This window comes from Aplidium turbinatum, chromosome 3, assembly GCF_918807975.1.
Source record: "Aplidium turbinatum chromosome 3, kaAplTurb1.1, whole genome shotgun sequence".
Taxonomy (NCBI): domain Eukaryota; kingdom Metazoa; phylum Chordata; class Ascidiacea; order Aplousobranchia; family Polyclinidae; genus Aplidium; species Aplidium turbinatum.
The window spans coordinates 40,385,665-40,400,830 of NC_137474.1; the positions used below are offsets into that span (position 1 = coordinate 40,385,665).

At 40.2% G+C, this 15,166-nt stretch overlaps 1 protein-coding gene across 1 annotated transcript; it reads left to right on the forward strand.

The window, feature by feature from the left end:
• The first annotated feature begins 1,185 nt into the window (after positions 1-1,185).
• On the forward strand, positions 1,186-15,104 carry LOC145766116 (S-adenosylmethionine synthase-like). The gene is made up of 9 exons (XM_082577774.1): positions 1,186-1,339; positions 10,156-10,233; positions 10,580-10,702; positions 10,834-11,090; positions 11,265-11,390; positions 11,890-11,982; positions 12,279-12,461; positions 12,833-12,966; positions 13,389-15,104. The coding sequence occupies exons 1-9, from the start codon at positions 1,237-1,239 to the stop codon at positions 13,555-13,557; spliced, it is 1,266 nt and encodes a 421-aa protein (XP_082433900.1). The 5' UTR covers positions 1,186-1,236; the 3' UTR covers positions 13,558-15,104.
• Positions 15,105-15,166: the final 62 nt, after the last annotated feature.

The window sequence follows — 15,166 nt, forward strand, 5'->3', positions numbered from 1 at the left end:
TATTTTCCCTTTTACATTACAAAAATAATGTAAAAAGATGGTGGGGACATATAAAAAGATGGTGGGGACATGTCCCTGCTGAATGGAGAACAGTCCTGAAATGCGTTGCTCAAGCGCATACCGAGAGTCGAACTAGCGCCGCGTGATCTTGAGGCGGGCGCGTAACCACTGAGCTAACGAAGCGTTGGTTTCAGCTGAGTCAGCTCCAACAAATGTTGCCATTAAAATGTATTTGAAGTTGTTTGAAAGAAAATGACGGAGTCTGATCGATGGATAATTTCAACCATAGTAATAACAAAAAATGTTCCCCCTCGGGATAAGTTAATCCGCCGTGGGACTAACATCAGCTGTTTAGAAGCATATCAAACCATTTGATGCGGAAACATACAATTTCAACAATTCCTCACAAAATTTCGGGGGGGCGGGCCCCCTGGGCCCCCATAATTCCGTGCCTGGCTTGTCGTAACCAAACCATCAAGTTAACAATTCGAATTCCTGACGTTGAATTTCTGCAAGCCTAACAATGGCAAATTTCGTGGTTAAGCACAATCAAAAAATCATTCCTTCTCAGATCTTCCGATTAGTTGGGTACCGTTTTCAAACTTACTGAATAAGTGAACTTGAACTAGAAATATAAAGAAACTGTGGTTAAAATTGAGAATTTTTTTAAATTTTTAACACTTTCATTTTTTGAATCTGCCCAAAACTTTTCGAGTTGAATTCACAGCCCTGTTCATGGGCAGAAACAAAGGTAGCCAATTTACTCTGGTCGCTTGGGGGAGCTATTTTTATGGTTGAATGATCAGCAAATGACGTCTTGTTCATAAGCATATAAAAGCTTGAGATAACATGAAGTTTCCTTCCAGTCGCACATGGCCTGCTTGCTGTTAGTTGGATGGCGGTGTATTGTAAAGGATATGCAAGCCTCTATTTTGACTAAATAAGTGAAGTAAGATCAAACTAGTGATTTTGTCACCAAAACACGTTGGGAATTAATTGCATGTATTTCTCAGTTAGAAGTTTTCGCATTTTTTATGACTAATTGTGCCTATAAAGAATAGCCTAATTATTGTAGCCTGAGTCTCTCTGACCTTCTAGGTCTTATAAATACAGCAACGACTTAGCAGCAAACAGTGAAAACACTCTCCACAAAGAGGATTCCTATTTTGTATTTTATCCAGGTATAGTTGATTTTCTTATCCAATAAGGATTGTGTGTTAAGTAAATTAAACAAATATGACTAATCAAAATGGAATAGCTAAGGAAAATGGGCATGGGGATCATGAAGAAGGCGAAACATTTTTGTTCACTTCGGAGTCTGTTGGTGAAGGCCATCCTGGTAAGTGGGAATGTTTAGGTCAAAGTTGATTATAACATTTTTTTTAGTTATGCTTAATTAGGTTTGTATGTTACGTTACGGTAGGTATTGTACAATTAGATACCTAATATAATAGATTAAGTTTCGCTTTTAGTAGTACCGGTATGGTGGTTGTTTATTTCACAAGTGTAAATACAAACAACTTGTTTTAGCCTGATGCAAGGGGTTTGCTGTGGTAGTAGCGGTTTGTTACTAGTTAGCCTTTAAAGCACAGTTCCCTAGTCACATGCAAGATGCTGGAGTTTTACACGGATGTGTAATAATAAAATAATGTATTCTGGTCCAGTACACATGGTACTACAGAGAAAAACATTAACATACTCGCAAATAACAATTGATAAGAAAACGTAAATAAATAAAAATAAGAAATTTTTGAAGAGAAAACAAAAATCACAAAGAACAAAAAAGATAAGACACAATCATAAATAGTTTTCGACACGTCGCTTAAATATCGCAATAGACATACTATTGACTACAGCATATGGTAAATTATTCCAAGTGTCGACTACTCTATTGGCAAAGGAAAATTTACGGCAGTTCAGTTGAGCAAACTGTTTATGCAATTTAAAATTATGGCCTCTGGTTGAATTAGAGTTAAAAAGGAAATATTTGGAAGATGGTGATACCGAAACATTGTGTACTAATTTAAAAACTTCTGTCAAATCAAAAATTAATCTCCGTTTTTCCAACGAGAGAAGGTCTAGTTCAAACAGTCTTTGTTCATAGGTTAGGTTTTTCAGTCCATGAATGCATTTTGTTGCTCGTTGTTGCACCCTCTCTAGCAAATCAATGTCCCGAACAGAATGGGGATTCCAAGCCGCCACTGCAAATTCCAAGTGGGGCCTGATCAACTGTTTATATAATCTTAAAAAGACATGCTTGTCCCTGCTGACCAGTGTTCGGTTTAAAACACCCAGGACCATCTCCGCCTTTTTAACTGCATACGAGACATGGGTGGATGTTTTAAGATCAGTCGTTATCATGACGCCCAGGTCTTTTTCACTCTTTTTAGGGGCAATTGGCATGTCACCTAGAACATACTGATGCTCTAAGTTGCCATGACCAAAGTGCAGAGTGGAGCACTTGTCAACATTAAACTGTAGTTGCCAGGATTCAGACCAGTCCATTAACAATTTCAAGTCCGTTTGTAGCAGGGATGAGACAAGATCGGGATCATCCCTGCTCAATTCTGTGTAGATTTTCATGTCATCCGCGTATTTCAACAAGGTGCTGTGACTAATGTAGTCATCAGCGTCATTGACATAGGCAATAAACAGCAAAGGCCCAAGGCAACTTCCCTGAGGCACACCGGATATCATGGGTTTCGGATCACTTTTCTCTCCATCCACCACAACGACTTCACTCCTACCAGAAAGGAAGGAACGTATCCACGAATAAACATTGCCTTTTATACCCAAAGCCGACAGTTTCCTCATTAGTCTTTCGTGTGGAACCGAATTGAAGGCTTTGGAAAAGTCCAAATAGACAACATCAACGCATTGACCTTTATCAACAATAGATGTGATGTCTTCCAGAAATTCAAGAAGTTGGGTTGTGCATGAGGATTGTGGGATAAATCCAAATTGGGATGATTTAATAAGGTCACGCTCATCCCAGAAGTGCCAGATGACTTCTCTTAGGCATGACTCCATTAACTTACAGACACAACTTGTGAGGCTCACTGGACGGTAGTTTGCAGGAGTTTTTCGGTTTCCCTTTTTAAAGATTGGGGTTACATGGGCAATCTTCCACTGCGCTGGAGTGTCACCATAATCGAGACACAGCTGAAAAAGTCGACACAACTGACATAAAAGAGTAAAACCACCAGCTTTAAGTGCAATGTATGGAATACCATCAGGCCCAGTTGAGGCAAAATTTTTTGTCTTGGTCAGGTTTCTCGATACTAGCTCAGTCGTGAAGGTGACACTGACTAGTTCTTCTTTGGTTTTTGGAGGAGCAAAAGGTATGTGGTTGGTATCCTCATAGGTAAAGACAGTGGAGTAAAAGTTACTCAGGGCTTGTGCACACTCAGTTGCATTGTTTGTTAAATCACAATCGCTGTTCTTGACCAAAGGACCAATGGAAACTTTTGATTTTTGCTTGGAACGCACATAGTGCCAGAACGGTTTGGTATCAGTAGTTTCAACTAGTCTGCATTCAAAGTTTTTGATGGCATACCGAACTTCTGATTTAAGGTTCTTTGCCGTAATATTTCGCATTCTCCTGTTTTCAGTAGTCTTATTTGCGAGAAACTGTCTTTCTGCTTTATTGCGTTGTTTTCGAGCATTACGGACCTTTTGAGTTTCCCACAAAGGAGATGTCGTAGTTATTTGTGTTGTTGATGGGACTGTAACTTCCAAGATACAATCCAGGGTTGATACAAAATTTTCCCAGATTGAATTGACCTCTACGGTGGAAAAAACATTTTCCCAGTCAGCAGCATTCACAAGATCTTGAAACAGAACCCAGTCTGCCCTCCTAAAATTCCGACGCAATCTAGAGCTTTTATTGCTGTGGATGCTTAACAGCGCAACTTCTGCCAAGACCATGTTATGGTCCGAGTTAGCTAAGGGTTCCAAAATATCGACGTTGGTAATAAGGTCTGGATTAGAGGTGAACAGCAGATCCAAAGTTGCTTCTTCTCTTGTTGGGCTTAATACACACTGCACTAAGTTATTGTCCAGAATTACCTCCATAAAATCATCATTGCTTGGCTTGTAACAGAGGTTAGCCCAGTTAATTGAAGGAAAATTGAAATCACCAGCAATAAGTCGAAAAGTTGACTTTTCCTGGCAGGCTTTGCACAGAAGCTCATTGAGATGTTCGTTGTCCAATGCGGAATTATTTGGAGGGCGGTAGACAATGCCGATCAGCACTGTTACATCTGATGGAAAGTTGGCTTTACACCATATAGTTTCTTCATACACATCACAAGTTAGGTTTTCAACAAGTGTACATTCGATCTGTTTATCTACATACAACAGAACTCCCCCCCCAGCACGATTCCTCCTGTCATTTCTGAACATGTTGTACCCACTTAGTTGAAAAACGACATCTGATATATCTTTGTTCGCCCATGTTTCTGTTATGCCAATAAACATGGGTTTATATTGAGCAGCATATAGTTGCAGCATGTGAATTTTGTTAGGTAAACTCCTCGCATTGATTATAAGGAAGTAAGGGTTGGTCCTTACATTTACTCGTCGTTTTTTGCCTCCTTGTTAGACTCATTCCAAGTGTTGTCCCTCTTCCAGCTGCCATTTGTTTGCTTTACATACTTCCATATTTTACCATTGTCCCTTAGGCTGTAGCTGACTGTGCTGACGCCACTTTCCATGGCAGCCTTGTTCAAATTGAAAACACTCTCAGACTTCTTGTTGTAAATTTGCCGAGACTCTAGATCAGGGACGGGCAACATACGGCCCGCGGGCCGGATCCGGCCCGCGACGGGATTTTGAGCGGCCCGCAGACAGTTCCGGTCTTTAAATGATAATGGCCCGCGGCCACACTCTGCCGCAATACCCCACTGCTTGCTTACTACGTCAAATAATAGTGACAGTTATTATTATTCTTATGTTCTTTGATTCTTTGTTTTTGGTATTTAGTCGAGTGACAAGCATGTCATGTTCTGTCATAAACGGGCCCTTCCATTCTTTTTCTTTGTCTTTTGTATGAATTGAACACCAGACTTCAAGGGAAGGGCACTTTTGCTCACGAAATGTACTCAACAATGAAGGCATTCAGGGTGAAGCTAAAACGTTTTATCGCCAGCTCAATGAGAATATCACAACGCACTTTCCAACACTCGAAACTATGGCACCCCAGATGATGACAATTGAGAAGTACACCAATATGACATCTGCACTAGGCAATGAATTTGGTCGTCGTTTTGCAGACTTTCAGAAACTTTTTGCTGAGTTTGATATCTTGTCATCACCCTTTGCACCTGAGTTTGAAAAGGTGCCGGATGCCGTACAGCTTAGATTGATTGATTTGCAATGTGACTCTACCCTGAAAGAGATATCCCAATCTAACGGCATTGATAAATTTTATGCGTCACTGAATGAGTCCAAGCTTGCCAACCTGAGAAAGATGGCCATGAAACTACTTGCTCTGTTCGGGTCAACATACATTTGCGAGCAAACATTTTCGACCAGGAACAGAGACAAAGCTGCGATCCAATGTCACTGATGTTCACGTACAGTCTTTACTGAGGGTTTCTATGTCCGACATGCAGCCAGAGAACGGTAAATTTGATCGACCACAGATGTTTCATTGACTTCAGCAGCTATTGAAGTACATTACGTTAATTGTTAATAAATTCATTAAAGACTGTTTTTGGTCTTTATGCTTTAAACTTAAAGTTTATATTACATTAAATACTATTTATTCCTTGTCTAGGTAGATAAATACGCGATTAATGTAGCGATTCATAAATCCGGCCCGCCAAGTACTTCATTTTCCCATATCAGGCCCGCCGACTGGAGAAGTTGCCCGCCCCTGCTCTAGATCCATGTTCGGGCGTACTTTAACGTGTTGGAAATTAGTGCCCCTCTTGTGCTGAGTAAACTTCATTCTGAAGTTTCTTGCATCAAGCTCAGTGGGAAAGCACACCTTTACAAGTCGAGTTGAGGTTGAGTCATCGGGTTTTTGGCCTAGCCTTTGGACATTTAGTGGTTCCACTTGCACACCAATCTTCTTTCCAATTTCTTTGATTTGCTGTTGATCAGTTTTGGAAGAGCACTCCTCCATGCGTGATATGATAAGTTCGGACTTTGTTTTTTCACACTGCAGCACTGACTTGACAGAGTTCCGAACAACTTTGTCTAGACCACCAGTAACCCCGTTAGCAACTCTCTCTGCCCATGTTTTTTGTTGTTGAGGTTCGGCCATGTTGGGTGTTGATCGCTGCTCTAAAGAGGCCATCTTACTGGATAAGTCGGTAACTACCTCGGTTAGCTTCTGTAGCTGGGACTCGATTTGGTGTGGGTTGTTGCTTTGTTCTTGCATTTTGGACAAATGCACCATGAGCTTCTTAGCTCCACGGTTGCAACCAGGACAGATCCAAAGAAGGGATCCGCATTTTGCACCATCCTTGTCATCACCATTGGCCAGCATAGTTAGGGTGCCCTCTGGCATGTTTACACACCTTGCATGGTACCAATATTCACATAAGTCACATGCAACTGCTTTGTTAGCCACTGCTTTAGTACATGTAGGACATTTTTCTTTTGCTTTGTCCAGCATAGTTGCTCTTTTCAACAGGTCAACAGCACAAATTACTTTTTCATTTATCAACTATTCAACTTATTTAATTCACTTATCTTATCTCTTATTCAAATAGAATGTAGGTCTGTAGGGGTCAAGACTTTTTGAAAGTAGTAGCCTACTGAATCTTGTATCTGCTTGGCACTCAGTTAAAAGGACTAGATTCAGGAATATGATGTACTTGGCTACACTTAAATTCAGCTGCACAGACACTGTCTGCTTTATAAAACACATATTTGTGACAGATACTGTGTTAATGAATCACACATTACTATTATAACACGAGTATCAGGAGGATTGACAGTATGTATGACAGTATATTACTCAATGAAGTGCTAAAACAAATCAGGAAGAGGTGCATGTCTGGTACATTTTGCACAAGTTTAGCGTAATACCATGTTAGTATAAGTTGGGCTTGTATGACCTAACATCGGACGCCGCACAAACAAGAAACGATATGAAAATACTAATAGGGAAGCAACAAAATGCGTCAAAACAAGTTATAAGCATCCCTAGAATGTTATAATAACGTAGGCATTATGATATACATAAAATGTTTTTACATTCAGAGAAATGTTGTAAAGTTAAAAAAAGGAAGTGGCTGCGTTTACGGCGCCGTAAATACAGACGTTCCATGCCTTTTTTCTAGTCTTTACGTCGCTTTTAGTGCGCATGCGCGCTGTTGCTGAAAAAAGCTGGATATATAACTAAATTCAACTGTTTTCACCAAGTGATTCAGTGGCGCATGCGGTCTGCGTCAGATTCGTATTCCCAAGGATTTGAGTTCGATACTTCTAAGAGGTGTGTTTTTTTTTTAAGCTAAATTCTCACCTGAAGTGACTCAATCGTTAGGCTGCGCATCACAACGAAAAAACAGTATATGACAAACATAGCAGAGATCGAGAAAAAGGTAGAAGCGACAAAACGCGGACGTTATACCGTGCATGATACCAGATAGCCGAGTGGTGAGAACGTCTGCGCGGCGTTTGAAAGAACGCGGCTGTGTCTCGGTAAAGACACTTAATGGCAAGCCAAAATAAGGGGAACAGCTGACTCGAAGACTAAATATCACTTCGCTGCTTCCTGTTGCCTGTTGTATCGCATCTGTGATCGCAGTGTAGGCTACTGTATGTTATCGCAATGGGCGCAAATGAAAACCCGATTATTATTATAAAGCAGGACAATCAGTTTAAAATATGGTGTCGTCGTCGTGTGAACCTCTGGGGCCGAGTGTCTATCCTTTTACCACCCCAGATTCACGATGTTCCCGGACTACACTGGAAGGCTACTAGAGAGCAGCCAGTCTTTGGTTTCGTCATCCATGACACACAGACCTTAGTTCAACTCTCCGTTAGGTGGCTTGAAGATGGAACAGTCATTGATGATGTGGTCTGCGGTCTGTTCCTCGTCACCACATTCACAGAAGGAGGAAGAGGCCATTCCCCATTGGTGCATGGTTGAGCGGAAAAGCCCGACGTCCTGTCCTGGTATAGTGTTAGGCCGATTGGGCGTGTGTCGGCGTCGGGGATGAACGAATAGAGTTTGGCGGCGCTTGACTTCCATTCAGAACTCCATTTATGGTCCGCCCAAGCAGCCGCAGAGACGTCTTGTTCTCAAACCTTTAGTTAGGCTACGTTACGATTCAATCGTTAGGCTACCGGTACGCATATTTATGGCCGTTCAGTTTAGTTTGTTTTTAGTTCTGACCATCACAACGAAAAATCAGTTTAAAATATGGCACGGTCGTAAACACCTAAAAATTTTATGAATAAGTTATAGAATTTTAAAGAAAAAAAAACTCACTAGCCTTTTTTTTTCTTTCTAAATTTATAAAAAAAATTATTAAGGTGTTCGACCGTGCCATATTTTAAACTGATTTTTCGTTGTGATGGTCAGAACTAAAAACAAACTAAACTGTTTCTGTTTTTGTTTTATTTTTTTGCTATTTGTTTTTTGGGTTTTGTGGCCGTGCTAACTACTGATATAGCCTACTACATAATTTTTCATTCAGGCACGTTTTAAACCTTTCAAGGTTTTGCCACCTTTTCCCGTTCGTTAACGTGCTGGTAGGTTTATATCGATTTTTGTAGTTAGTATCTTTTTCGTCCCGGACGCGTTAATGACGAAAAATAAAATGATTGATTGATTGATTGAACGGCCACAAAAATGCGTAGCCTAACGATTGAATCGTAAAGTAGCCTAACTAAAGGTTTGAGAACAAGACGTCTCTGCGGCTGCTTGGGCGGACCATAAATGGAGTTCTGAATGGAAGTCAAGCGCCACCAAACTCCATTCGTTCATCCCCGACGCCGACACACGCCCAATCGGCCTAACACTATACCAGGACAGGACGTCGGGCTTTTCCGCTCAACCATGCACCAATGGGGAATGGCCTCTTCCTCCTTCTGTGAGTGTGGTGCCGAGGAACAGACCGCAGACCCCATCATCAATGACTGTTCCATCTTCAAGCCACCTAACGGAGTGGAAGGTCTGTGTGTCATGGATGACGAAACCAAAGACTGGCTGCTCTCTAGCCTTCCAGTGTAGTCCGGGAACATCGTGAATCTGGGGTGGTAAAAGGATAGACACTCGGCCCCAGAGGCTCACACGACGACGACGTCATATTTTAAACTGATTGTCCTGCTTTATAATAATAATCGGGTTTTTATTTGCGCCCATTGCGATAACATACAGTAGCCTACACTGCGATCACAGATGCGATACAACAGACAACAGGAAGCAGCGAAGTGACATTTAGTCTTCGAGTCAGCTGTTCCCCTTATTTTGGCTTGCCATTAAGTGTCGTTACCGAGACACAGCCGCGTTCTTTCGAACGCCGCGCAGACGTTCTCGGCTATCTGGTATCATGCACGGTATAACGTCCGCGTTTTGTCGCTTCTACCTTTTTCTCGATCTCTGCTATGTTTGTCATATACTGTTTTTTCGTTGTTATGTTCAGAATTAAAAACAAACTAAACGGCCACAAAAATGCGCAGCCTAACGATTGAGTCACTTCAGGTGAGAATTTAGCTTAAAAAAAGCACACCTCTTGGAGGTATCGAACTCATATCCTCGTGAGTAAGAATCAGACGCAAACCGCATGCGCCACTGAATCACTTGGTGAAAACAGTTGAATTTAGTTATATATCCAGCTTTTTTCAGCAACAGCGCGCATGCGCACTAAAAGCGACGTAAAGACTAGAAAAAAGGCATGGAACGTCTGTATTTACGGCGCCGTAAACGCAGCCACTTCCTAAAAAAAAAGTTAAGACGGTTGGCGGTAAGTTCAAGAACAACAACTTAGACTTTGAAGTAGTTAACTCGAGTTTTTGTTTTTTATATGTAGATTGGTGTTGTCAGCAAGTCGTGTTTATTTGAATAAATGCTTCTTCGATGTCAAACTTTTGAGAGATATTTTTCTGTTCGCAATTTGTTTATTCTTAAAAATATGTTTTCATCAACAAACCAATGTGACGGTTGTATGAAAATTTTGATATTTATTTTTGCAGACAAACTGTGTGATCAAGTAAGCGATGCCATCCTTGATGCTCATTTGAAGTTGGACCCACATGCCCTTGTAGCATGCGGTATGACTCATTACTAATGTTTACATCAAAATGGTCCAAAGTATAACAATATTTTTAATGCATCAGAGTTATGAAAATACAAAACTTTTTGCTCATAAATCATGTAGAAGAATATAAACCCAATGAGCATTTAAAAATCATCTGAAATGTTTACACTGACTTGTAGGTTTATTCTGATGGATGTACTATATCATGACTTGAAAGTGTGTATCTTGATAGTGTATTTCTCGCAGTTTGTTAGTCATCATGATTGACCTTTACATGAAGTGCATGAAGCGCATATGGGTGTTGCGTCACTATTGCTTTTTGTAGTGTTTTACATTATGTATTTACATTTGATTTTTAGAAAGTTTTACTAAAACTGGGATGGTTTTGGTCGGTGGGGAGATAACATCAAAAGCTGTTGTTGATTATCAGAAAATTGTTCGTGAAACAGTCAAACACATTGGCTTTGATGATTGCAGCAAAGGTATGTTTTTTTTTTTTTTTATTCTTTGTATTCGTTTTTATAGTACCGTACGGTACTTTTAAAAAAATTTCAGTTGTACAAATGTACAGGTTTCGATTACAAAACACTTAAGGTTTTGGTTACAATTACAGGTTTCGATTACAAAACCTGTAACGTGCTCATTGCGATTGAACAACAAAGCCCTGACATTGCACAAGCAGTTCACATTGGAAAAAAAGACGAAGATATTGCCGCAGGCGACCAGGGTTTAATGTTCGGATATGCAACTGATGAAACAGAAGAGTGCATGCCCCTCACAGTCATGCTTGCCCACCGACTCAATGCCAGACTGTCGCATTTACGCCGAGATGGTACTTTGCCATGGCTTCGACCAGATTCCAAAACTCAAGTATGTGTTCGCTTCCAACAGCTAGATTTTTTTCTATTGACAACAACACCAGGCAGTGGCTAACCAACGGATGCCCTGACATATAGCGACAACACGAGAGAAGAAGCTAGATTTTTATAAATTTTGGTTGCAACTAGCATCAGTTTTTGCCTTCAACTTGGCTACATCTTGCAGGTTACCATTGAACACCGACTAGAAAATGGAGCAGTGATTCCTCTTCGTGTGCACACAATTGTAATATCTACCCAACATAATGAAGATATACAACTAAAGGAACTACGGAGAGAAATTCTTGAAAAGGTATTTGAGTTAAAACATTGTGAGCCCATATTTCTAATCATACTCATGTGAACTTTGTGTTTGATTAAAGTTAGAGTCTTCTTGAACTGACAAAGAGTCTTTGGGAGCGTAATCCTGGCAGCTCTGAATACTTAAAGAGGCTTTAAACCACTAGTGCAGGATTGACTACTGCAATTGAGATGTGAAGTTGTCGCTTGCTTGTGTATTATTTCATCAACGTGGTGTCGCTCACTTGCAAGCCTCTGCTGTTCAAGTGTGTTGCTCAAGCATACATTCTGAGAGTCGAACTAGCGCCACTTGATCTTTCCGTTTCTTCGTTCACGCTGTCGAGAGCTTAACCAACTGTTACTGAGTTACCTGGGTGGACAATTTGTTGAATTACAACTAGTAGCATTATTAGTGGAGTTATATATTATAACATTAGACTTTACAAATAACAAACCTAGTTTTGTTAGGCACATTTTCCTAATTTGTGTGTTGACGATTTAATCTTTTTTAGGTGATACACCATGTCGTTCCAGCAAAATATCTTGACAGCAAATCAGTACTGCACATACAACCATCTGAAAAGTTTATTATTGGTGGACCCATGGTGAGATTTAACTTCCCTTATGCCTGAAAAATAGCATCCAATAAACTACTTTACAAAACTTTGGCCTGTTAATGTGGTTATGCAACTGGCAAACATTTAGCAAATTGAAGCCTTTTTTGCAGCTCTTAAATGTCATTCTTACCATACAAAAATGAAAAGATCACCCAATTTACTGTTTTCTAATGTCAATTAAGTTAATTGACTGAAATTTCTTTTAGAAGCACTGCATAAGAATTACTTTAAATATCGTCTTTTGAGAAAAAAATTTGGTGTGAATTATTTATCATTTGGTTCAGGGGGATGCCGGTCTCACAGGTCGAAAAATCATTGTTGACACATACGGAGGTTGGGGGGCACACGGAGGAGGTGCTTTTTCCGGAAAAGATTTCTCAAAGGTCGATCGTTCAGCCGCTTATGCTGCGAGATGGGTAGCCAAGTCTCTCGTATCTGCAGGGCTGTGCAAACGAGTCCTGGTGCAGGTGAATATGGCAAATGTTGTATAGCAAAAGACTAAACTAACGTCGCCATATTTTAAGCAGTGCTACAATTCCGGAAATAAGCAATTTATCATACTTGTCCTGTTAATTCTCAGAAAAATGCCAAAAATTAGTTTCATACTTGATGCTGGTCCAGAGCGCATGTTTGAATACGTGTTTTTGTTTATTGATTTAAATTAAAGTTTTGAAATTAAAAGTTTGTTGATTTTTTCTATCTTCCTTCTATAATGCCTTTAAACGTCATACTTCCAGCACATCGCGTTAAAAATTTGGCAGCAAGTGTCTGGACGTCGATATGATTAGCTGGCCGTTAAAAATGGGACTAACGATTTTAATTTTTTCTCTTGCATCAGGTCTCATACTCCATTGGAATTGCCGAGCCTCTTTCGGTGTATGTCAGCTCATACGGTACCTCAGTCCTGTCCAATCAGGAGCTTTTGACAGTAATCAACGACAACTTTGATTTGCGACCTGGGGTCATTGTGAAGTAAGCATGCTAAGCTTACCTCTGGTTGGTTGGTTTTTGTTTACGGTCTGGTGCTGTTCCTTGTGTTGAGTGAAAAAGTTCATTTTTGAAGATTTATTGACATAAGTAAAGGTTGTTATCTTCTGGCCTCTGTTCTGGTTAAGAATAATCATATAAGCAAACAGGACACATTATATAGGTTCACGACAAACGTTCTAGGGAAAAGTGCTTAAAATTGTAATTAGCTGATATGTCAATATATAACAATGATCTGTGAAGGGGCTTCATGTTGTCTTTGTTGTAGTTACAACTCTTCACGGGGCTCTTGCTATGAAATGCAGGACTGCAGGTGCTCTATACTAATGTTAGCTCGATTATTGTGATTGAATTTTGGATTGAAAAGCATCCCCGGAAATTCTAATCTGTTTGTTATTTTTCTTCAGAGAACTGAAACTCCGCGCTCCCATTTACCACAAGACTGCTTGTTACGGGCATTTCGGCCGGCAAGGTTTCACTTGGGAAGAACCCAAGAAATTGTACCTTCGACCCGAAATCATGGAAGCCTTGAAGAAACCCGCTTTGCACAAACGTCCCCGGTTCGAATCCCATTAGGCATGATTGATTCACACCAGTGCACATGACAAATTCCACATTTTCTCTCCACAGTAATTAATCGCATTAGTGCCTCCAGCTCCTTTCTGCTTCATTTCCAGGCGTATTCAAGCACACCAAAACGGACTTTAGCGTACTAAGAAAAATATTTGCGAGTAGAAGGCTTTATTGCTCACAAAACTGTTTATTATACCAGCCACGGTTGGCAGAGAGTTAATGTGATTGTTGATACCATATTTCTCGCTTTACAATTATGGCCTCACTCACACCACGTCTGTTTCCCAAATAACAATTAAGCCTGATGGCTTTTTTCCATTCCACACGGTCATGTGGGTCCAGAGACGAGATTTGCCTACCCCAGTTGATTTATTTTGTCGAACGTTGGCGACCTAATTTTATAGTCTTGTGTGTCTCGCTCAAGATTCGAACTCAGGTTGAGCTTGATCGTCCCACCAAGGTGTCCTTGTTAGGGAAAGTATAAAATGTCTTGCGATATCTCTGGTGCGACTTCAAGAACGAAAAAATCGTGCGATGAATCTAAAAAGGATTTTGATTCGTGTTTTTATGTTAACGTTGCAACTTCTTAATAGAAGAAACTTCTTAATGTTTCGCCTGTTTTTCTTGTACATCAGCATTGCTTTCGGACAGAATTTCCGCGTAAAACTTCGGATATTAAAAGTAAAAACTTTTTATCAATCTGTAAAAGTTCATTGTTGATAATTTATTTTCTGGATTAGCTTGCATATCACCTTTTGCTGACATGACACTAAGTCGGATAAGTGAATAAACTAATGTCGGATTGCAATGCTGGATGTAACTTAGTAGCAATTTTCGCTTAATATCACAATGCTATATTTTTGTATTGCCGTAACGGGCTGTTCAAATATCATGGAATAGTTTTTGTTTTCCCCCCTTGTATGACGTTCTTTGTCAATTTATATAACGGTTCTGTGTCCCCCCGAGAGTATCATGATGTTTGAACAGCCTCGAACTGTCAGATGAATTTGCGGAACCTTTTGTCCGCCGCTTTTAACCTCGAACATTACTGCCGCAAGGAAGCTTACATTTAAAATCCGATGTGTCTGATCAGAAAACTTGCCCCCTTTTCTTGTCAGTAGTTTTATTAATTTGAGAAATGAAGCTTGTTTTAATTTACCCTGTTTTTTTTCCAGTACAATTTGCCGCTTTTCTTTGCCTGGTGCGTGGTTGTAGAAGATTTTCTGAGTAATTTGCGTCAAGTTTTGATTAATCGCCATTGTTGCGTCACGCTGACGTAATCTGAAGGATTTGTTTATTCAGTTGTTTTACATTTTTACCGTTGTCTCGAAAGTAACATGCTGCAACTGTTCTCCCGACTGGAAATCAATCGTTTTTACATTGATTGAACGTCTACAGACGTGAAGTCAATGTAAAAAACGGTTGATTTTCAGTCTAGGTTTTCCACATTTCACAATTATCTATCGCGTTTGTTACACAACTTATGCAATCGGTTTTGCTCAAACACTCGCATTTCTTGTTGAAACCGGATTAAACCAATCTGCTACTAAGTCGGTTTGTGACCTTCGTTGCCTTCTGCTCATGCCGTGAGCTGTATGGCCTTTTCGATCAG